We start from the raw sequence: 21,408 nt of genomic DNA, 5'->3' as shown, positions 1-21,408 counted from the left end.
CAGGAACTTGGGGTCCACAGCCCTCTTCAGGAAATGCAGAGCCTCTGCTGGGCAGAGTGACTTCCAGGCCGCCTTTCCTGCGCCCACCCTGAGGACCACACAGGCTGTTACCGGGGGCCCTTTCTGGAGGGGATGTTCGGTTTTTGTGGCAGGGACTTCCAAACTGAGGCCAAAGGAGGAGGGTCCAACTTCACCTTTGGCCCTGCTTTCCTCCCCTTTTTTGGGTCTTCTTTAACTGCACCGGGGCGGGACCCTCCTCCATAGTCCTTGGGGCGGAACTGGCCCCGTGGCCCCGCCCATCCCCACCTCCACCCGCGGGCGGTCCCGGCCCACGCTGGAAGGTCCTTAAGCCCAGGCGGCCCGCGGGACCGGTGGAGACCCATGGAGCCGCGGACGATGGCGGGACAGACGGGGGCAGACACGGGGTTGGCCAAGCCCGGGGCCCTGTGCGCACAACAGGGCCACCGCACCTACGCTCGCCGCTGGGTGTTCCTGCTCATGGTCAGCCTGGTCAGCTGCTGCAACGCCATGGTAGGGGCGGGGACAGGGACAGGGCGCTCTGGGACCCTTGGTCTCCTCGGACCAGCCGAGTTTCGTTTTCCTGTGGCCACAGCCCGAGGTGCCAGGTACTGGCTGGGGCTGGGGCCAGGGGATGCCTTCTGGGGGCGGCTAGGGGGTGTGGGCACTGGAGGCACTGTCTGTCCTGGAGGTGTCGGGGCCCAGGGCACAGAGCAGGAGGGCTGGGTGCCCAGGGGGATCTGCCAGTCATGGAGTCCCAGCCCTTCCCAGCCTTCAGTGGCTCCAGCCAGTGGCCTGGGTCCCTCTTCCCCAGCCAGTCACATACAGGTGGCCCTGCGGTGGCCCTCCCTCCCTCCACGCCTCCCAGCCCCAGGACAGCAGGCACAGAGCAGAGGTGGGCTTGGAGCCACACTCTGCTCCACCTGACTCTGAGTGAGGGGCAGCTCCTGGGCTGGGCTGGGCTCCATCCTGCCCCTACTCCCTTCCTGTGCTGCACGCTGCAGCCTTTCCCACCCTGTGCGCCCTCATCAACCATTCCAGGGAGCCTCAGGAACTGATTGGGCAGTATCTGGGCAATGTGCAATGAACAGCTAGAGTTGGCAGCAGGACCCACAGCTCAGGGAGGCGCCGGGTCATGGGGATGGTCAAGAAGCTCAGGGTCAGGAGCAGGAGCCGCTCTTAGGCCTGGGTCAGGGTTCTTCCAGGTGGACCCCAGGGCCTCTCCCCTCCTCCTTTGCTGGCTAGGTATGGAGAACCAGCTCCCGGATGAGACAGGCCTGGGATCTGCTGGATGGACCTGGGGGCTGCCTGCTGCCCACAGATGCCAGCACATGCCGTAACTCACTGCCATGGCTTGGCGTCCTGGCCCACCGTGTCCAGGCACTGGGGAAGCCATAAGTGACTTTGGGTGGAGCGTCTGAGGGTGTAGCTGGTTCAATGGTCCGAGAGTCAGTAGGTGTCCTGGGTGTGGGGCATTCCGTGGACGGTCAAGGGCCTCCTACTGCAGTTCTTCACCGTTGTAGCAATACCCACAAGCCATGATGGAGCACACTGAAATCTCACCGTGACACCAAGAGTCGTCATGGTCTCTGCCTGGGTCACCACAGTGAGCCGTGAGCACCACGTTCACTCCAGCCAAGTGCCCTTGAGGCTGGAGTTACTCATCTGCAGCCAGTGACCAGGGCTCCCGGGTTCCAGCGGGCAGCGTAAGGGGCGGGCGGAGCAGAGCTTGGGTCAACACCCACCCCAGAAGGCAGCCAAGCCCAGTGCTCTGGATGAGACTCAAAGGACCCAAGGGGGCGAGCGAGGGCAGGGTCGAGGCTGGGAGAGGAGGAAGGGAGTTGGACAGATCGTCCTCCCACGTTGCCCCGCACGCTTCAGACGCATCTCTGTTCAGTGAGTCAGCTGTGGGCCTCACTCAGGCCCCCGAGGAAGCAGGACAGGGCTGAGGCTGGAGTGGCAGGCTTGGCTCTGCAGGGCAGGCTTTGTCAGTGGACGCCTGGCTTTCTCTCCTTGGGCTCGGCCAGGCAGCCATCAGCTGGACTTGGGGAGCTCGTTCTGTGCCTGGGAGATCTGCCCCTGGCCCTGTCCTGTGGAAAAAGGAAGACAAGGTGGCTGTTGTCCAAGCTCCCTGTCCTGTCCCGTGGGCTGAGTCAGACCTTGTCCTGGCGGAGCCTGGGTCTGGCTGCTCTGCCGGAGGGTGTGGCCTGGAGCTCGGTGGACTCACGGAAGTTGACCTTGAGTGAGACAGCCTCCTCGGGGCCCACGCGTGGATGCCCTCCTCCCTCCTGTAGTGAGCCCTGGTGACCGGCTCCACTTTGACCTCCCCTCAGGGATGAGCCAGTCTCACCTCCTCTAGGAGGCCTTCCCCTCGGCCGCAGTGTGCACTAGTGCTGTGTGCCAGACGTCTGTGGGGTGGAGAGCCCTAGCACCTGATAATGCCTGCGGGGTGGGGAATGGCATCCGCTCTGTCAACATTCTGCCCAAACACCTGGGCCTTCTGGGAGGGAAGGTCGGGCTGGCTTTGGGTGGGGCTGGCCTGCAATCCCAGAGGTTCTAGCTGAGACCCTGTCATGCCCACCTTTCCCCGGCCTGCCTTGGAGCCCCAGGTCTGGTCTGGGTGGGGCTCGTGGTCCTGTGGGCTCTGGCCAGGTCCTTGGCCTCAGTGTCTGCCCCTCAGGCTGGTCCCCGGTCAGGGCATGCTTTCTGACCCTGCGCTGGGTGCCCTCCCTCGGGGAAGGCAGGGTGGCGCTCTCTTTGGGCAGGAGGGCCCTGTGTCCAGCTTGCTGGATCCCCTCGGCCTCACAGGCCTGCTGGCACTCTAGCTCCCTCAGGCTGGCTGGGGCCAGAGCACGTAGATCCGGGGTCTGTGGCTCTGCGCTGACTCCCACCTGGCCCCTGCAGCTATGGCTCAGCTTTGCACCTGTGGCTGACATCATTGCCGAGCACTTCGTCCTGTCCATGGCGCAGATCAACTGGCTGTCCCTGGTCTATCTCGTGGTATCCACCCTGTTTGGCGTGGTGGCCATCTGGGTCCTGGACTCCGTCGGGCTCCGTGGGGCGGTGAGTCAGACCCCACACCATGGCCCGCTCTGGGACAGGGTGAAGGCCCCTGCATTTGGGTACGAGGGTCAAGACCTCCTCCCCAGACCAGGGCCCATCAGTCCCAACAGCTGGGGACCCAGCAGAGCTGTCGGGGTGGCGGCGGTGGGAAGTGCAGGTGCTGGGAGGATGCGGCGGGTACCTGGGTCCGCGGCAGCAATCCTGACCCCGTCCCTGACGCCCTCCTCGCAGACCATCCTGGGCGCGTGGCTGAACTTTGCTGGAAGTGTGCTACGCATCGTGCCCTGCGTGGTTGTTGGGACCCAAAACCCATTTGCCTTCCTCATGGGTGGCCAGAGCCTCTGTGCCCTTGCCCAGAGCCTGGTCATCTTCTCTCCAGCCAAGGTGGCTGCCTTGTGGTTCCCACAGCACCAGCGAGCCACGGCCAACATGCTCGCCACCATATGTGAGTTCCGGGGAGGGAGGCCGCCTGCCTGGGCTCACCCCGCGGTCTCTTCTGGCTCCACGCACAGATACTCGGTTCCCTGGGCTCTCCGGCTAGGGTGGAGGAGCTGGGGCCCAGAAGGTTCTGCCTGTGGGCTGGAGATGAAGCCAGGCCACAGCCGAGCTGACACAGGTCCCTGTGCATCCGCCCACCCAGCAAACCCCCTGGGCGTCCTTGTGGCCAACGTGCTGTCCCCTGCGCTGGTCAAGGAGGGTGAGGACATTCCGTTAATGGTGAGGGGTCATGAGGCACCCGTGCCTGGCCTGTGTGGTGTGTGCGCATGCATGTCTGTGTGTTCCTGAGCCCAAGCATGTCCGTGTTCCTATGCCTGTGTGTGATTCCTCCCGCCCCGCCCCCCAAGAAGGAGTCAGCCTGTCGCCCAGACTGGACTGCAGTGACACAATCTTGGCTCACTGCAACCTCCACCTCCTGGGTTTAAGCAATTCCCCGCCTCATCTCTCTGGAGTAGCTGGGACTACAGGCGGCGCCACCATGCTCAGCTAATTTTTTTTTTTTTTTTATTTTTTGATAGAGTTGGGTGGGGTTTCACCATGTTGGCCAGGCTGGTCTCGAACTCCTGACCTTGTGATCCTTCTATCTCGGCTTCCCAAAGTGGGATTACAGGCGTGAGCCACTGTGCCCGGCCAGTGTGTGATGTTTCTATGCATGCCTATGTATATCGAGTGTGTGTGGTGTGTGCGGTGCGTGTCTCTGTTCCTGTGCCCATGTGTGTTGTGTGGTGTGTGCCTGTGTGTGCTCATGCATGTGCATCGGGTGTGTGTGGTGTGTCTGTGCTTGTGGGTATGTACTGAGGGTAAGCATGTGTGCACCTGTGCCTCTGCACCCATTGGTGTCCGTGTGTTGAGCCCTGTCACGGGCTGTGCAGTTGACAGTGAGATGAGTCTGGAGCCTGGGGGTGCTGGGCTAATGTCAGCCAGGAGGGTGTCACTGGTGAGGGATGTGTTGACAGCCAGGGCTCCCTATCAGCCCCTAGAGCAGGCGAGGATGAAGTCGAGCAAGCCCCTCCCAGCCTGGGCCTCGCAGAGGGTGGTTGCAGACCAGAGGTTGGGAGGCAGCCAGTGGTGGGGCAGGAGGAGCTGAGAGGTGGCACCTGGGGCAGGCAGGGCTGTGGCGTGTGTGCGTGCCAGTCTGCATGGTCTCCCTGTGCACACACACACCCCTCCCCAGCTCGGTGTCTACGCCATCCCTGCCGGCGTTGTCTGCCTGCTGTCTACCATCTGCCTCCGGGAGAGCGTGCCCCCCACCCCGCCCTCTGCCGGGGCTACGAGCTCCACCTCAGAGAAGTTCCTGGATGGGCTCAAGCTGGTCAGTGTTGTGGGATCCCCGGGGTAGGGTGGATTTGGGGGTTGGGGCGAGAGGCTGAGGAGGGGATGGGTGAGACAGTCTTTCCCCAAAGCTGGTGCAGAATAAGGCCTATGTCATCCTGGCTGTGTGCTTCGGGGGATGCCTCGGGATCTCCTACAGCTTCTCAACCCTCCTGCAGCAGATCCTCTGTGCAAGCGGCTACTCCAATGTGAGCCCTGGCCCCACCCATGGGGGTTCTGCCTCACCCACCCCATACGGCCACAGAGTCACTGCTGCCTCCGGGGTGCTCCGTGTCCGACCCTGGCGGGGGCCACATGGACGCCCTTCTGTGTGTGGGCTCTCCCGAGATGCCTTGGGTGACATTATGCCCACAGGTGGTGGGCACAGCTGCAGCGAGGTGGTGCAGCTGTGGGATGGAGTGGAGGGACTGATGGTGCATGGTTGGGGAAGATGGGGCCCCCAGGGCTCCCAGTGCCCCTTCCCAGCAAGGCCCCACCCTGTGGGTCTGCAGGACAGAGCCATCTTCTGGTATCTAGACATGCCGCAGGGAGGGCCTTGCTCTGCTCACACATTCTGAGCTGGCCCTCTGCCCTCTGCCCTCTGCCCTCTGGGATCAGTGCCCGGTGTAGGATTGGGGGCATGTTTCCACCTTTGCCAGGGCCACAGGCACCACGGCCCTGTGGGGCCTCTGTGGCGACAGGCTCTTCCCTTCAGCGATGGCTTTGCTCTGGGGTGGGGTGGGGAACATAGGGCAGAAAACCCTACCCCACAGGCAGCCAGCGGTGCGGCTGGAACCTGTGTTGCTGTGTCTGGGCCTTGGGCACAGCACATGGCCCTACCCTGAGCCCCTGCCCTGATGGTGCGCACCTATGATAATGGCGGCCTCTCGGGGCCCTGGCCTCTCCTCACCTCCTCCAGGGGTTTTCTGGCCTCTGTGGAGCTCTCTTCATCGCGTTTGGGATCCTGGGGGCGCTGGCTCTCGGCCCCTACATGGACCGGACCAAGCACTTCACTGAGGCCACCAAGATCGGCCTGTGCCTGGTCTCTCTGGCCTGCATGGCCTTTGCCCTGGTGAGGGTCTCCTCAAGCCAAGACCGCCCTGCGGGGGTGGGTGGGTGGTGAGGCCCAGAGAGGGCAGTTGGCAGCTTGGCTGGAACAGAGGTCTGGACTCTCTTATGCCCGGCCTCTGCCAGCCAGGGTGGCCCCTGGGTGGGATGGGTTCTCCCGCCCCGTGCCCCGTGTCCCATGAAACCAGGTCCAATTCTGACCGCCACCCCCTCCACCTGTCTGCCTGCCGTTCCACTGCTCCCAGCTGTCCCTGCTGCAGGGACAGATCTTTGCCTTGGCCACCACCTGCTCGCTCCTTGGGCTCTTTGGCTTGTCGGTGACCCCCGTGGCCATGGAGTTGGCAGTCGAGTGTTCCTTCCCCGTGGGGGAGGGGGCTGCCGTAGGCCTGATCTTTGTGCTGGGGTGAGTATCCATCTGCCCCTGCTGCACCCCAGAGATACTCCCCTTGCTCCACCCCTACACCCCTGGGGTTGCACCGTGTGGTCCAGGCCCCTTTTCGGGGAGGTGGGGAACCTGTCTGCTCCGGCAAGAGCTGAGCACGTTCTGAGTGCCTGCTGTGTGCAGGCTGGGCCAGCTGATAGGGCCTGTGACCGAAGCTGCGTGCTGCCTTCGGGAGGGTGGTGGCAAAAGGGACAGCACTGATGTCAACACTTCCCAAGGTGGCACCTGGCTCCGAGGGGATGGGCAGTGCAGCAGGGGCTGAGGGCCATGTGTGTCTAGGCAGGCCGAGGGAATACTCATCATGCTGGCGATGATAGCACTGACTGTGCAATGCCCGGAGCAGTCCTTCTCCACCTGCCAGCAGGGGGAGGATCCACTTGATTGGACAGGTGAGCACCACATGGAGAGTTCCCGGAGAACAGGACAGGTGAGCCCCATGTGGGGAGTCCCCTGGAGCAGGACAGATGAACCCTACGTGGGGAGCCCTGGAGAGCAGGACAGGTGAGCCCCACGCAGGGAGTCCCTGGGCAACAGGACAGGTGAGCCAGGACAGATGTGGCCAAGATCAGAGGTGGGTTGGCACACCCATATCCCAGACCCCATGCTGGTGACCTCTCTCAGGACCTGGGTCTGCAAACACCCCCTCAGGGCTGTCAACAACTGGGAGTGGGCTCTGTCTGGGGTCACTCTGTGGTCAAGGGTAGTGGTGTCACCATAGGCCAGCGTCCGGCTCTGCCCATCTGTGGCCTTGGGGCTTGGCTGTGGGGACAGCTGTGCTATGTGTCCCCAGTGTCTGTGCTGCTGATGGCCGGCCTGTGCAACCTCTTCAGCTGCATCCTGGTACTCTTCTTCCACACCTCATACCGGCGCCTGCAGGCAGAGTCTGGCAAGTCCTCCTCCACCCAGAACGCGTGCCCAGGCGCCCAGGACCAGGAGTCCCCGCCGGAAACTACCCCTTGAGGCCCCAGCATGGCACTCCCAGCTTGGAAGCTCAGGGCCAGCTCATTCCTGGAGCCGCTTCTCTGGGCCCTGCCTCCTCCTCCCAGAGCCCCAAGACGCAGAGACTGACCAGGGACGTGTGGTGAAGGGGAGGCAGGATCGGGTCACCCGGGCTGTGCCCACCACGCCAGACAGCTGGGCGCAGGGACCCAAGGCGTTCGGCACACTAAGGGCCTGCGGGGAGCTCCTGGGCCCCGAGACTGATGCGCGGCTGAGAGAGAGGGCTACTGCTGTGTGGACCTGGACCAGGCAGGACGGCCGTGGGCGGTGCAGACTCAAGGTGGGGTGTGGACTGAGGGGGAGGGGGAAGGGCTGGGGTCCTGAGGCCCAGCAGGGCGACTCCGGAGTTCAGGGCGGGGGACCTCGCTAGAGGACCCCAGAGGGCCCCGGAGCCCCCACCCTGTCTGCTGCCGAGCGACTCCTCGCGCGCAGGGCCCAGCAGCCACGGACGCGCCCTCCCGCCCCGGCGGACTCGCAGGCAGGGTTCTAGCGTCCAGGTTTATTGACCAGGCCCGGCCTCACTCCTCCTTTTCCTCCCCGTGGGTGATCACGTAGCTCAGCGCCTTGTAGTCCAGGTTGCCCGCGGCATCGATGGAGGCGAACTGGAACATCTGGTCCACCTGCGGGCGGGGGCGAAAGGGCCCCCTGCGGGCTCCGGGAGCGAAATACAAACGCGCACCTGCAGCGGTCCCGGGTGTGGTTTCTGCGACAGGGGAGAGGGAGCGGGGAGGGGCGGGGGCGTGGGGCGGGGCGGGGGATGAGGGCGGGGCTGGAGGGGAGGGGCGGTGCTGGGGGCGGTGCTGGGGGCGGTGCTGGGGGCGGTGCTGGGGGCGGTGCTGGGGGCGGTGCTGGGGGCGGTGCGGCGGCGGCGGCAGCCATAGCCTGGGCGCGGGTGTTGGGCTCGGCCCTTCAGCAGCGTCGGGGAGGACCATGTGGGGTCTGGGGGAGGTGCGGGGGTCCTGAGGGTGCCCGGGCATTGGTCTCGCCCTCTGGGGCTGGGAGGGGTGCGTCAGGCGTGGGGGGCGGCTGCGGTACCGCACAGCTGTGAGCCCCGCCCCTCAGGCTGGGACAGACGCTCGGGCGGCGGAGGGGGTCTCCAGCCGCTGATCTAACAGAGGGGAGGGGTCTCCAGCCGCTGACCTGACCCCTCTGAGCCAGTTCCGTCCCTCAAACGGGCACTTTGGGAGCCCCCCCGGGGGCCTGTTCCGTCCTGGGTCCTAACCGCGGCGCTGCAGCCCCTCGGGCTCCGCGCGCGCCTCCACCCAGCTGACCCCGGGAGCCCCGCCCTCCCCTCGTGGGCTTGGCAGGGGAGCCGCGGGCCAGACCTCTTCCGCTGTCATCTTGTCAGCCTGGGACATCAGCAGACGCTTGATGCTGAGGACGAGGAAAGGGGTCAGCGCGGACTGATGCGGGGGCGCAGGAGCCTTCTTGTGGGGCTCAGGTGCTCCAGGGGCCCCAGGCTGCACCCGCTCGCTGCACTCCTGCCCTTCCCGCAGGAGTGTGGCCCTGGGGCAGGTCGCTTCCCAACACACACTCAGGGATCATCAGGGTTGGGGGAGCCGTTGATGGGGACAGAGCCTGAGGGACCTTAGAGGACACACTCAGGGGTCATCACTTCTGGGGGGCCCGCCTGGGGGCTGCTGATGGGGACAGAGCCCGAAGGAGGTTACGGGCCAGCGCCTGGCAGAAGCTGAAGATGGAGGAGTGGGGCTGAGGGGAAGCCGCCCCCTGGGCACCGGCCGCTGGTCCCTGTGTGGGCAGGGCTGGCCTCCCACTTAGCTGGGATCCTGGGTTCGCTCCTCAGGGTCCTGAAGGTGGTCAGAGGTAGGGAGGTGGGCGTGGCATCTGGTGGGTGATTGTCCCTTTTGGAACAGGGTGAGATTGCTGGGGACCCCCGGTGGCCCGGCCGCCCCCGCCCAAGCTGGGCACTCACTACTCCTTGTTGATTTTCCCTTTCCCGTCTGGGTCCAGCATCTTGAAGGCGTTTAGAATGGTCTCCTCGGCATCGGTACCTGCCACAAAGGCACCTTCAGCCCTGGGCCTTCAGGGTGGCAGTCCTGCTTCGGCTGCCAAGGGCAGATGGCAGGAGGGGAGACCCCTGCCCCAAGCAGGGGGTGACTTCAAGCCTCTGCCCACAAGGTGGCCTCTGCCTGAGGCCTTCTCCTTTCCTGAGCCTCAAGGAGGCCTTGTCGGGCACTCCTGCCCTGGGATGTAGTGAGTTTTGGAGTGCCCAGGGTCAGCCCAGGCCTGGAGCTGGGGGTGAGTGCTGCATGAGTGAGGGACAGAGGTCCCAACGGCAGGTCACACAGCATGTGGGGCAGGAGGGTAAGCCTGAGCACATGGCTCTGGAATGGCTGATGGGGCCCCACAGTTGTTGGCTCCCAGTGTGCCAGGCCCTAGGGCTTCTCCAGAGATAGGAAAAGAGGGATTTTTATGTGAAATGTCTGGATCTCTAACTATCAGGAATTAACTAGGAGGGCAAGGACTGCCCCACCAGTGCTCACCACTCAGCTTCTCCCCAAACAGGTTCAGAAACATGGTGAAGTTGATGGGCCCCGAGGCCTCTTTGAGCATGGCGTCCAGCTCATCGTCCTTGACATTGGTCTTGCCTGTCACAGATGCGGGGGCGTCACAGGGCAGGGCTTGTTGCTACGTCTGCTGTCCCACCAGCAGGTGACCCCAGCACAGGGCCAGGCCCCACCAGCAGGTGACCCCAGCACAGGGCCAGGCCCCACCTGCAGGTGACCCCAGCACAAGGCCAGGCAGGCAGATGGGAGGGGTGGGGAGGGAGCGGGAAGGAGGCACTTGGCCCAGGCATGTGGGGCAGTGGGTGCATCTGGCTAGCTGTGCCCACCTTACCCCAAACCCTGAGCCCCAGGACTAAGGGCTGATGGAGAGGGAGGTGACACAGAGCTTGGGAAGGTGCTGGGATCTGCTCTTCTTACTTGGGCATAAGCAGGGCTGAGAGGAAGGCGGGTCACTTGCGACCCTCCCACCCCAAGGAGAAGCCACTCTGCAGATCCCAGGGTGGGACCGAAGCCCCCTGTCCTCCTGCCTCAGGTCAGAGGCAGCTGCTGGGAACAGAATATGCCACAGGGAGAACTGAGGCTGGGGAGGGCAGTGTGCCCCACCACACTCAGGCTGTGCTGCAGAGGCTGGACAGTGTCTCCATGCCCTCTGTCAGCTCTGTGGTCCGGCTTGGGGCAAGCCGCCTGCCTACCAGAGTGTCCTACCGGAGCGTCGTGGTGTCCTACCGGAGCGTCAGCCCTGCCCTGGAGCCTGCTGCCCCAAAGCCCACTCTGAGTTTCCAGGCTTGGGCTGTACCACCCACCCTGTCTCACCCTGGGACGCTCTCTGCTAGCTCTGATGGAACCAAGGGAGGCCAGGGCCATCCCCTCGCAGCCTTTAGGGCCATCGGATGGGTCTTTAAAGCCCAGGCCCTGGCTCCACTGGAGGAGGAGGGGCCGCAGCGTATGGGACTGGAGGATGCTCTGTATTCGCCTCCTCCAAGGTCTCTGAGGCGTTCTGCCTGGGTACCTACCCAGGGAGGCGTAGGTGTCCTTCAGGTCCTCCTTGTCAATGAAGCCGTCTCGGTTCTGATCCATGAGTGTGAATGCCTGGGAAGCAAGGCCAGGGCTGCTGTGCTGCCGACCCGGCTGGGCTCTGCCCCTGCCCCCTGCTCCCGGCTCCTCAGCACCCCTGACTGAGGATAGGCTCCCACTCCTATCCTCTGGCCCTGGAGCCAGCCCACATGGGGTCTTCCCAGCACAGGCTTCTGGGGACAGGGGCTCCCAGTGAAGCAGGAAAGTCTTACCTCCTTGAACTCCTGGATCTGAGTCTGCTCGAAGTTGGAGAAGACATTGGATGAGGCTCTCTGGGCCCGGAGGGCACCCCCTTCCTTCTTCTTGGTCTTCCTGCTGGCCTGTGATGGGAGCACCATGGCTGAGGGTCCTGGGCCGGCTGAGGAAACCCTCCAGAGCACCCAGAGTTTTGAGAGACTTAACTCAGATGAAGGGTGGACCTCAGCCCTTGGGTGGGGCTGGAGGGGGCCAGGCAGCTAAGGAGCATGCCAGCCTCAAGCCTGGGTAGCTGGGGTTGGGGGCAGGGCAGCTGCAGGTGTCTGGCTGCAGCACTGGGAGTAGGGGGAGAGACAGTGGCTTCCAGAAGACCCACAGAGCACAGTGGTCAGGGATCGCGGTCCAGCAGGAGCCAGCTTGGCCTCTGAAGGCTTGACGGGCAAGTGGACTCTGGGTGGGCTTGTTTTGGGTACTGGGATTTCATGAAGGCCAGGAACCCCCTCATCCTGCTCCAGACTCTCACCAGGGCAGCAGTGTGGGGCATGTACCTCCCACCACACAGCACATGCCCACACCTGCATGGTCACACACACACGCACATACACATGCTCATGCACACACACATGCACACACAGGACATGCCCACACCTGCACTCACAGGCATGCACAGACACGACCATGTCTTTTCTGTCTACATGTACACGCGCATGGCACAGCTCACACCCACACGCCTACCCCAGGCATGCACAGCGGCCTGCTCACCATGCCTGCTTCTGCCTGCTTCGATGCGTCTGCCCAGGGCCCCAGGTCTTGCCCATCTTAAGCTCCCGCTTGGTCCCCCAGGACAGCTCAGACTCCGGCTGCCACTCCCTACAAGGACAGGTTTGGGGCTACCCCAGGGAACTGGACAACTGCAGAGTGAGCTTTGGCAGCCCGGCAGTGACTCACACCCTTGCCCTGCCCCACCCTGCAAGGCCCCCAGCCTCCCCAGGCACCTCTGGCCAGGACCACCTCCTACCCCACATGTCCCCCACCCCTGGGGGTGCTTAGTTCTCCCAAGGATTCTGTGTGTCACCAGGGCCACCTGCACAAGCTCTTGCCTGGGGGCCTGGGCACCCTGGAACTGCCGGAGCCAGAGGAAGGGGCATTGTTTCTGGATTTGCACCAAGCTGCTGTGGGTGACACCAGCTGGTCACACACACTCTGTGTGTCAGGGGTGTCTACGCCCTTCCCTGCCTCAGTGACAGAAAAGTCAGTCCATAGCCTTGGCCCTGGGACCACCCGGTCTGACCTCGTGGCTGGGAGCTCCTTGCTTGGCCCATGGGTGATGACATTTCTGGGATGGAGGAGCCACAGAGATGGCCACGCTGCTCAGATGGCCTGGGACGGGAACTTCAGGGCCCTGAGCCTGGTCTTACCCCCTATACCATGGCCTCAAGAGCAGAGTCTGGTGAAGGGACCTGGCCCGGGGTCTGTTGGTGGTCCCAGATATCGGAGGCCACCACAGAGTCAATCCAGATACCCTGGTTCAAGGGGTGGGAGGAGGGTCTGCAGGCCAAGCAGGATCAAGGAGGAGGCCTGCAGACTGAGTGGAGAACTAGCTCTTGGAGCCCCCCAGGCCTGTGTCTGGGTGGGAGGCAGCAGGTAGTAGGACCCAGGGCAGCTGCCCCTCGGTGCTGCAGGGGTGGGGTGGGAGTGAGTGTATGCAGCCACAGCAGTCGGGTGGAATCCCCTGGGGGCGCCACTGTGTCTGCAAAGCTAAAAAGATAGGTGCCACTTGCGTGTCTCTTGAGCAGAGGTCCTACCCTCTGAGGGACACATGGTTACAGTTAGCATCCCCTGAGATGCTGCCTGCCTCCATCCCCAGGTCCAACGGTCCCTACACAGCACTGACGCCTGAGGTCGAGGTCCCTGGGAGGCATGACCTGCCCAGGAGGGACCTGGGGCTGACTGCAAGGGGCCAGGTGACCAGATGTGGGAACCTGGGGCTGGGAGCAAGGGCCAGGGTATCCCCTGCTGCTAATCCAGTGGGGTCTGGGTATGACCCTGAAGGGACATTGCTGGGCTGCAGGAGTGGGAAGAACCACACCGAAAGGGGAAGGATGGTTGGGAGGCCCCCCGAGGCCACCGGGAAGGTGAGAAAGGCTGCAGAGCTTCCTGCAGAGGGTTCCCAGGCCACTGGAGTCTGAGCACAGCACTAAAGATAGCAGCAAAGCCTGAGCCGGGGGAGTATCGGCTTCTGCACCCACAGCTGACCTGACAGCTGCAGAGGCCCCGACGGGCAGTGTCTTGGGCCAGGTGGGACCCTTCCCACCACTGAGCTCTCAAGAAAGGCCCTGAGCAAAGGCAGGTCTCCACCGGCTTCAGCGGGTCTTCCCTGGGCGGTGTGTGTTTGCCGGAGCGTTTTCTCTGCTGGTGCCTTGCCCTGCCCCACCCCACCTGCGGTGGAAGCTGCTGGTATGTCCCCCCTCACCCCCTACCTCGGGCCCCAGAGACACTTATTTTTGACTCTGGAAGCAGGAGTTGCTGAGGAGTCTGGTTTATTTTAAAATCCAGTGAAGGGAAACCACCCATTGTCACTCAAGGCCATCTGCCCTGGTGGAAGGTGGGGGCTTTGCTGAGGGCCAGAATGGTTCTGTGCCTGGTGGATCCAGTGTGCACCTGCGGCTTCCTCAACAAGCAATAGGAGGTCTGGGGAGGGCTGGGGCTTGCTTCTGGCCCCCTGAGGACAGGGTTCAGGCAGAGGCTTCAGGCAGGAGTCTTCAGGGGCTGCAGGTCAACCTCACAGAAGCTGGAGGAAAGATCAGGGTGGCCCCACAGCAAGTCCCCAACCTTTTTGGCACCTGGGACAGGTTTCATGGAGGACAATTTTTCTGTGTTGGGGAGGAATGTTTTGGGATGAAACTGTTCCACCTTAGTTCATCAGGCATTAGATTCTCACAAGGAGAGCGCAATCCAGACCCAAGTGCGCAGCTCACAGTACGGTTAATGCTCCTGTGGAAATCTGATGCCCAGGCTGATCTGGCGGTGGCTGGAGCTCAGGCGGTCGTGCTCCCTCACCTTATCCTGCGCTGCCCGGTTTCTAACAGGCCACAAGCTGGTATTGGTCTGTGGCTGGGGGATGGCAACCCCTGCCCTATAGGATTGGTCTTGGTATACCCAGCCCAGGAAACAGAGCCCAGTGACTTCCCAGTTTCTCAGCCAGAGAGGCCCAGGCCCTGGACCCCAGAACAAGCCAGGAGAGGGGTTAGAGGCGGCTCAGGCCCGGGCAGGCAGCCCAGGTCGCCAGGATTGTGGTCCTCCCTATGCCCGCTTCAGGAGTCCTGGAGTTTGTGATGCTGCACCTTAGCGAGGCCCGAGCCATAGTTCTCCAGTTGCTTTCTGCCCGTAGCAGTGCAGGGCCAGGAGAGGGGACACAGGAGGCCTTGGGTCACTACTGCATGGGGCCAAAGGGGGCCCGTGGATGGCCCAACACGGGCAGCATGGCTGCCGCCAGGAAGATCCAGAACGTGGGAGGGGCAAGGCTCCTGCCCAGACTCCAGGCCTGGTGTCTATGGGGCTGGCGGGTCAGCACCCCGGGCACAGCGAGGAGGCTGCATGGGCACCGCAGGCCGTATCTCTGAGCAGCTGTGGGAGACACACAGCTACTGGGAGGTGGACAGAGGCCAGCAAAGACCAGTGAGGGGCTCAGTGGTCCCCAAGCCTGGGCCAGGGCGGGCCCCTGGAGCTGTGGAGTCCTGAAGGCTGGAGTCGGGGGACCCAGGGAGCAGCCTCTGTTGGGGGCTGGTCTTCCCAAGAAGATCCCAGCCCCTCCTTGGGACGGAAGCGATGGGAGATCCTGGGGTGAGGAAGCTCCAGCTCCGGCTGGAAGGGCGTCCGGTGCCCACAGGCAGAGCAGCCACAGGCAGAGCAGCCACAGGCAGAGCGGCCTGGAGGCCATGCTACCGCGGGCTGCGGAGTCCAGCGCGGCCCGGCCGGCGACAGGCACTGGCCAGAGGGTCACTGCCCTGTAGGGGAAAGACCTGCCCGGGGACCCACCTGCACTCGGCTCACACTCCGCTCCCAGGACCCCCAGGTCCCTGCCCAGGCCGCCCTCAGGTGGGCACGGACCGCCGGGCCGGACCCGCCCCAGCCGCCCCGACCTCAAGTCCCGGACGCTCCGCGCCGCAGGAAGACACAGTGCGCCCCAGTCCGCAGTCTGGGGTGTGGACACACGGCCAGGATGCGCACGACAGGACCTCAGCAGGACGCGGGGAGACAGCCGACCCCAAGCCCTGCGGCGAAAAGAAATCCCCGGCCCACTCGGCGCAGACACCGCCTCACACAGCAACCACGCGGGCGCAGCCGGTGGTCATCCGCGCACGCCCCGGCCCTTGCGCGCGTGCGCACCACATGACGTCACCGCCGCCCGGGCGCGCGCGGTCACCCTCCGGCCGCCAGGGGGCGCGCCCCGCCTCCCCGCCCCGTTCGCTCGCTGCTGACGGCGCATGCGTCCGTCCAGCTCCGCCTTTGCCTCCAAGGCTTTGCGGGCTTTGCGGCGTCCTCTTCCGACTGCGGGTTGTGCTTCCGGTGCGGAGGTCACGGACAAGATGGTGCCGCCGGTGCAGGTCTCTCCGCTCATCAAGGTGATCCAGGCTTTGCGGCCGCCGCCCAGTGCTCTGGGCCCCTCCGTGTCCCTCCCCGCAGCTCCCACCCCGCGGGCTGCGACCCCCGTCCCCCGCCCCCATGATCCCCGCCCGGCGACCCTCGCCCGACGACCCGACCCCCACCCCTCCTGCGACCTCTGCCCGGCGACCCCACCACCCCTCTCCTCCCGCGACCCCCATCCCGCGAGTCTGTTTCCCGCCGCCTCTGATCAACCTCTCTCGCAGCTCGGCCGCTACTCCGCTCTGTTCCTCGGTGTGGCCTACGGAGCCACGCGCTACAGTGAGTGACCGCGGGCGGGGCCGGGGCGGGATCTGCTCGGCTTTCCTGTGGAGCTCTTCCTGTGCCATTTGGTGAACTCCAGCCCTGGAAGCGGGGCTGGGACGCATGCGAGGCTGCAGGACCGTGGCCTCCACCGAGCGTGACCCCTAGAGTGGAAACAGCTCACGCAAAGCTCAAGCTTCTGAGGCTCGGGCGGGGGACTCGAAAACGGCTGCTGCTTGTTGAAAACGGGTGCTCAGTGGGTGTTGGAGTGCTAAGGTCTGACGGGAGGCAGTCACTGTTCACAGAGGACGAGTGAGCCAGTGCATGAGGGGGTGGGCAGCAGGGACCCTGTAGCCTCTGGATTGGACTCTTTAGGGTGAAGGTCAGACGTTGACTCTCATTGACATAAAGAGAGGGGACCGCAGGTGCTTCTGGTTCACAGTGTCGCTGAAGATACCTTGACCTGTGGACTCAGTTCCTTTTATGCAGCATTTCCAGTGAAGTTTATTCCCCTGCATTCCCCCAAATAGGTTACCTAAAACCTCGGGCAGAAGAGGAGAGGAGGATAGAAGCAGAGGAGAAGAAGAGGCAGGATGAACTGAAACGGATTGCCAGAGAATTGGCAGAAGGTACGTGTGACACTGGCTCTTATACATTGTCCCTCCCAGGTTTGTGCAGGGATAAGGAAGATGGAGGAGGACATTTAAGCAGAGCTAAGTAGATGTGGATTGTTTAAAAACAGGGAAGCGGCCGGGCGCGGTGGCTCAAGCCTGTAATCCCAGCACTTTGGGAGGCCGAGACAGGCGGATCACCAGGTCAGGAGATCGAGGCCATCCTGGCTAACACGGTGAAACCCTGTCTCTACTAAAAAAAATACAAAAAACTAGCCGGGCGAGGTGGTGGGCGCCTGTAGTCCCAGCTACTCCGGAGGCTGAGGCAGGAGAATGGCATAAACCCGGGAGGCGGAGCGTGTAGTGAACTGAGATCGCACCACTGCACTCCAGCCTGGACCACAGAGCGAGACTCTGTCTCAAAAAAAATAAATAAATAAAATAAAAATAAAAACAGGGAAGCTGGCCAGGCATGGTGGCTCATGCCTGTAATCCCAGCACTTTGGGAGGCCGAGGCGGGCGGATCACCTAAGGTCAGGAGTTCAAGACCAGCCTGACCAACATGGTAAAACCCTGTCTCTACAAAAATTAGCTGGGCATGGCCGGGTGCGGTGGCTCATGCCTGTAATCCTAGCACTTTGGGAGGCTGAGACAGGCAGACTGCCTGAGCTCAGGAGTTCGAGACCAGCCTGGGCAAGATGGTGAAACCCCGTTTCTACTAAAATACAAAAAGTCAGCCGGGCATAGTGGCAGGCACCTGTAATCCCAGCTACTCAGCTGAGGCACGAGAATTGCTTGAACCTGGGAGGTGGTGCTTGAACCCGGGAGGCGGAGGTTGCAGTGAGCTGAGATCACACCACTGCACTCCAGCCTGGGCAGCAAAGCGAAACTCTTTGTCTAAAAAAAAAAATTAGCCAGGTATGATGGCGGGTACATGTAATTCCAGCTACTCAGGAGGCTGAGGCGGGAGAATCGCTTTAACCTGGGATGCAGAGGTTGCAGTGAGCTGAGATTATACCATTGCACTTCAGCCTGGGTGACAGAGGGAGACTCCATCTCAAAACAAAAAAACAAAAACAACTGGGAAGTTGACGTGGTCTTTTTAGATTGCCTGAGTGTAGTAACATGTGCTTTTCTTCTAACCTTCTAGCCCAAGATGACAGCATATTAAAGTGACCCTGTGACCCTCTCTCTGGAGCAGCAGTGGATGAATAAAGCCTCCTGTGCTGTGTGATACTCTGGCTCCTTCTCATTTGCTGTCACTGGTTGTCAAACTCCTAGGTTGAAGTTCTGTCCATCTCCCAGTTCACATGAGGTGGAAGACAGGGAGGGGGTTTCAAAAGTATTAATTCACGTGACCCTTCACAGACCCAGAATGCATCATATAAACACAGCAGGAAGGACAGACACGCGCGACCTATTCTGTCTAGGGCATCCAGGTGGGCGCCCCAAAGGGTATCTGTAATGGTCAGTCAGCTGGAGGCCTCATGAGTACTGGGGTTGTCTTGATTCTGAGTTCTAGGCTGCTGCTGTCAGCAGCCCAGACCCCTGGATGGGGAGAGGTGGGCACTGGCTGCCGCCCTTACAGCTTGGAGGAAGCTGGGTCCTCCACGATAACTCCTCACCCCCACCTGCCACTTCACAAATCCTCCCTTTGATCCCAGGAGGTGTCCGGGTCAGACTTGGGACTAAAATGATGGGACCTCATGAGGACAGAGCCTGAGTGCTGTTGGAGCTGTGCCGGGAGGTGGTCCTGTGGTGCCTGAGCGACTTCCCTCCCCTGCAGCCTTCCTGGGCTTCTCGCCCCTCCTGGCTGTGAGCTTGCCAACAGCTCTGACCCTTGGCCTGGTGGTTTGCAATGGATAGATTGAAGTTGCTACTTCCCAGTTACATGCCTTGAACAAATCTAGGCTTGGAGCCCCAGTTTGTAAAATGAGTTCATTTGCAAATGTGAGGCCAAAGGGAGAAGCAGCCTACAAGCTTTTCAGGACATTTGGTTAAGGTGAGGTTTGAGTGAGCAAGATGCTTTCACATCCTGTCCTGGCGTCCAGAGGGGCTGCTTGCAGGGTCCTTCAGAACCTCTTAGGAGCCCCTCATCCCAGTCCCAGGCTCTGGATACCAGGGGTCTCTGACCAGTGAGATGAAAATGAAGACTGGGCGCGGTGGTTCACGCCTGTAATCCCAGCACTTTGGGAGGCTGAGGTGGGCGGCTCACTTGAGGTCAGGAGTTCAAGACCAGTCTGGCCAACATGGCGAAACCCTGTCTTTACTAAAAATACAAAAATTAGCTGGTTGTGGTGATGGGTGCCTGTAATCCCAGCTACTCAGGAGGCTGAGGCAGGAGAATTGCTTGAACCCAGAAGGTGGAGGTTGCATTGAGCCAAGATCATGCCGCTACACTCCAGCCTGGGTGACAGAGTGAGACTGTCTCAAAACAAAAAACCCAGCACCCCCTTCCTGCAGGCCTCTGGCTGTGCTGGGCATGTCTGCTGCTCTCCCACGCCCACCCCAATGACCCCATCTAGTTAAGTGTCAATTGGTGTCGGGAGCAAATGCTTTGGAGCTCCCATCATGAGTTGAACATCCTGAATTTAACATAATTCCCATTTCAACTGGGAAGTCTGTTTCTTTGCCTCTGTCCTTTACTCCAGGCTCACCAATATTTAGTCATGGGGGTGCATAGGCATCGGCATCCAGCCCCGCCCGCCCCTCCTGGTGCCGTCTGGAGCCATCAGAGCCACTGCGTGGTGTTCATTACAGATCATTTCTGCTCAGACCACTGAAGTTGGATGGCCGCTCTACCTGTGGCCTTGACCTTTCTGGCAGAATTTTTCTGATGGGTCAAATATAGTGTGGCTTCTGCTATCATTTTACCACAAATAATGGGCAAGTTGTTTTCCATTTATTTTATTCTGAATTTCTGAGCATGTGTGTTTTTCTAAACCAGATGAGAAACGGCCTGTGTCCATCTGTCTACCTGTATACACATATGTACACGTGTGGCTGCAAATGTGCTCGGTGATTTCAGAGTTCATGGATGGACCCTTTTCAAAGACCTCCCAGTGGTAACTATCCAAAAACTATGAGTAATGTAAGCTACAATTTATTCACAGTTGGCTTCAGTTTATAAAAACACGTGTGGTGGCTCATGCCTGTAATCCCAGCACTTCAGGAAGCTGAGGCGGGGTGATCATCTGAGGTCAGGAGTTTGAACCAGCCTGCCCAATACGGTGAAACCCCGTCTGTACTGAAAATACAAAAATTAGCCACGTGTGGTGGTGGGCGCCTGTAGTCCCAGCTACTCGGGAGGCTGAGGCACGAGAATCGCTTGAACCTGGGAGGTGGAGGTTGCAGTGAGCTGAGATTGTGCCATGGCACTCCAGCCTGGGTGACAAAGCAAGACTCCATCTCAAAAAAAAAAAAAAAAAAATTAAAATATTCAAAATGATCTTCAGTCATTTTCTTAGACTACCTAACCTCTGGTAGCAAATGGCCACAGGCAGAACCCACATCCTAGTGGGTGTAGACTGAGGGAGCCACTGGGTCCCCACCGGCCTGGTGCTCACAGGATACAGCAGGTTGAAGACTTGGGTGCTGGGCCGCCATTGCAAATTTCTGTGCCTACTGCAAGGGAAGATGGAAGATGGTGAGTGGGACCACCTGTGCACACCAGCCCTGTTCATTCCCTCCTGCCTGGTGTGACCTCTACCAACCCCTGCAGGAGGAAGGACAGTGCCTGGGCCTGTGACCAGTCCAAGCTGATTAGCCAGGCTGAGCCTTTCTTAGTGCTTTAGCCCCTGTTGACACTGTGCCCTGATTATGCTCATTGTGGCCTTCCACAGCCCTGAAGTCTCCTTGTTTATGTAGTATAGGATAGCAGGAATAGCATGGGGTAGGGGAATAGCATGGGATAATGGGAATAGTGTGGGGTAGTGAAATAGCATGAGATAGGGGAAATAGTGAAGTGAAATAGCATGGCATAGGGGAATAGCATGGCATAGGGGAATAGCATGGGGTAGTGAAGAATAGCGTGGCATAGTGGGAATAGCATGGGGTAGGGGAATAAATAGTGCAGAATAGTGGGTATAGCATGGGATGGGGAATAGCATGGGGTAGTGGGAGTAGCATGGGGTAGGGGAATAGCATGGGGTAGTGGGAGTAGCATGGGGTAGTGGCAACAGCATGGGGTAGCTGGAATATCTTTGGGTAGTGGGGGCAGCATGGAATAGTGGGACTAGCATGGGGTAGCGGAAACAGCACGGGATAGTGGGAGCAGCACGGGATAGTGGGAGCAGCATGGGGTAGTGGGAATAGCATGCCAAACCTCAGAGCTAAGGTAGCCAATTGCGGGCAAATGGCAAGACCACGATGCCTTTGGGATTTGAACTTGGGGGTGTGCTGACTTGTTACAACTTGTTATAAGTCTTTTATAAAGAACGTAACGTGGTTACTTCTTTAGTGAAAAATGGGGTTCATCAGCTAGGAACAGGAAACTTTTCAGTTCGGGTTTGCTACCGAGATGGAGTCAGCTGCTGCTCTCCCCCGCCGTGGCCCCGCTCCCTGCACCATGGCCCTGTCCACCTCGGGGCTGCTTGAAAGTGGCTCTGCTTTTCTTCATTTTAACTCTGCTCTGCACCCTGTCTTTTCACTTCGTTTTGGGAGAGTCACCGAGTCCCTGCCCTGCAGGCCACAC

At 61.1% G+C, this 21,408-nt stretch overlaps 4 protein-coding genes across 14 annotated transcripts in view; 2 read left to right on the top strand and 2 right to left on the bottom strand.

Moving 5' to 3' along the window:
• The first annotated feature begins 59 nt into the window (after positions 1–59).
• SLC49A3 (solute carrier family 49 member 3) lies at positions 60–8,083 on the top strand. Of its 8 annotated transcripts, none has more exons than XR_004437754.1 (10): positions 60–531; positions 2,923–3,081; positions 3,313–3,526; positions 3,722–3,798; positions 4,754–4,891; positions 4,983–5,099; positions 5,810–5,962; positions 6,204–6,361; positions 6,684–6,789; positions 7,191–7,312. XR_004437754.1 is itself a non-coding variant. In XM_033213371.1 (10 exons), exons 1-10 carry the CDS (start codon positions 382–384, stop codon positions 7,483–7,485), a joined length of 1,527 nt encoding a protein of 508 aa, XP_033069262.1. In that variant the 5' UTR covers positions 60–381; the 3' UTR covers positions 7,486–8,083. The 8 variants fall into 8 exon arrangements, 7 of the variants coding, with proteins under 7 accessions (XP_033069262.1, XP_033069263.1, XP_033069269.1 ...); XM_033213371.1 differs by having other exon boundaries at positions 6,762–6,827; positions 7,191–8,083; XM_033213372.1 differs by having other exon boundaries at positions 6,680–6,789; positions 7,191–7,491.
• On the bottom strand, positions 7,881–15,580 carry MYL5 (myosin light chain 5). Of its 3 annotated transcripts, none has more exons than XM_033213381.1 (7): positions 15,235–15,580; positions 11,214–11,321; positions 10,941–11,016; positions 9,904–10,008; positions 9,333–9,411; positions 8,725–8,773; positions 7,881–8,019 (listed from the first exon to the last, which is right to left on the bottom strand). In XM_033213381.1, the coding sequence occupies exons 3-7, from the start codon at positions 11,002–11,004 to the stop codon at positions 7,918–7,920; spliced, it is 399 nt and encodes a 132-aa protein (XP_033069272.1). In that variant the 5' UTR covers positions 11,005–11,016; positions 11,214–11,321; positions 15,235–15,580; the 3' UTR covers positions 7,881–7,917. The 3 variants fall into 3 exon arrangements, with proteins under 3 accessions (XP_033069272.1, XP_033069271.1, XP_033069270.1); XM_033213380.1 differs by lacking the exon at positions 15,235–15,580 and adding an exon at positions 11,959–12,066; XM_033213379.1 differs by lacking the exon at positions 15,235–15,580 and having other exon boundaries at positions 11,214–11,380.
• Positions 15,581–15,673: 93 nt separating this feature from the next.
• Positions 15,674–17,951, top strand: ATP5ME (ATP synthase membrane subunit e). The gene is made up of 4 exons (XM_033213382.1): positions 15,674–15,821; positions 16,068–16,122; positions 16,635–16,733; positions 17,866–17,951. The coding sequence occupies exons 1-4, from the start codon at positions 15,684–15,686 to the stop codon at positions 17,889–17,891; spliced, it is 318 nt and encodes a 105-aa protein (XP_033069273.1). The 5' UTR covers positions 15,674–15,683; the 3' UTR covers positions 17,892–17,951.
• Positions 17,952–19,495: 1,544 nt separating this feature from the next.
• The window catches only part of PDE6B (phosphodiesterase 6B), a 44,017-nt gene continuing 42,104 nt past the window's right edge, over positions 19,496–21,408 (bottom strand). Inside the window, exon 22 of one of the 2 annotated variants that reach the window (XM_033213369.1) lies at positions 19,496–20,339. In XM_033213369.1, the coding sequence (XP_033069260.1) occupies positions 20,278–20,339 (62 nt within the window). In that variant the 3' untranslated portion in view covers positions 19,496–20,277. The remainder of the gene's footprint in view (positions 20,340–21,408) is intronic. The other variant, XM_033213370.1, reaches the window with a different exon arrangement.

The sequence above is a fragment of the Trachypithecus francoisi genome, unplaced genomic scaffold (assembly GCF_009764315.1).
Source record: "Trachypithecus francoisi isolate TF-2019V2 unplaced genomic scaffold, Tfra_2.0 Lachesis_group1, whole genome shotgun sequence".
Lineage (NCBI taxonomy): Eukaryota > Metazoa > Chordata > Mammalia > Primates > Cercopithecidae > Trachypithecus > Trachypithecus francoisi.
This window is presented reverse-complemented; position numbering and strand designations above follow the sequence as displayed.

Coding starts and splice junctions, on each gene's coding strand:
- SLC49A3 (XM_033213371.1), top strand. CDS start 382: ATGGAGCCGCGGACGATGGCGGGACAGACGGGGGCAGACACGGGGTTG. Junction 532..2,922: donor TCAGCTGCTGCAACGCCATG/GTAGGGGCGGGG, acceptor TGGCCCCTGCAG/CTATGGCTCAGCTTTGCACC. Junction 4,892..4,982: donor TCCTGGATGGGCTCAAGCTG/GTCAGTGTTGTG, acceptor CTTTCCCCAAAG/CTGGTGCAGAATAAGGCCTA.
- MYL5 (XM_033213379.1), bottom strand. CDS start 11,339: ATGGTGCTCCCATCACAGGCCAGCAGGAAGACCAAGAAGAAGGAAGGG. Junction 11,017..11,213: donor AGATCCAGGAGTTCAAGGAG/GTAAGACTTTCC, acceptor CTTGCTTCCCAG/GCATTCACACTCATGGATCA. Junction 8,020..8,724: donor ACAAGATGACAGCGGAAGAG/GTCTGGCCCGCG, acceptor CCCCGCCCGCAG/GTGGACCAGATGTTCCAGTT.
- ATP5ME (XM_033213382.1), top strand. CDS start 15,684: ATGCGTCCGTCCAGCTCCGCCTTTGCCTCCAAGGCTTTGCGGGCTTTG. Junction 16,123..16,634: donor CTACGGAGCCACGCGCTACA/GTGAGTGACCGC, acceptor TCCCCCAAATAG/GTTACCTAAAACCTCGGGCA. Junction 16,734..17,865: donor TGCCAGAGAATTGGCAGAAG/GTACGTGTGACA, acceptor CTAACCTTCTAG/CCCAAGATGACAGCATATTA.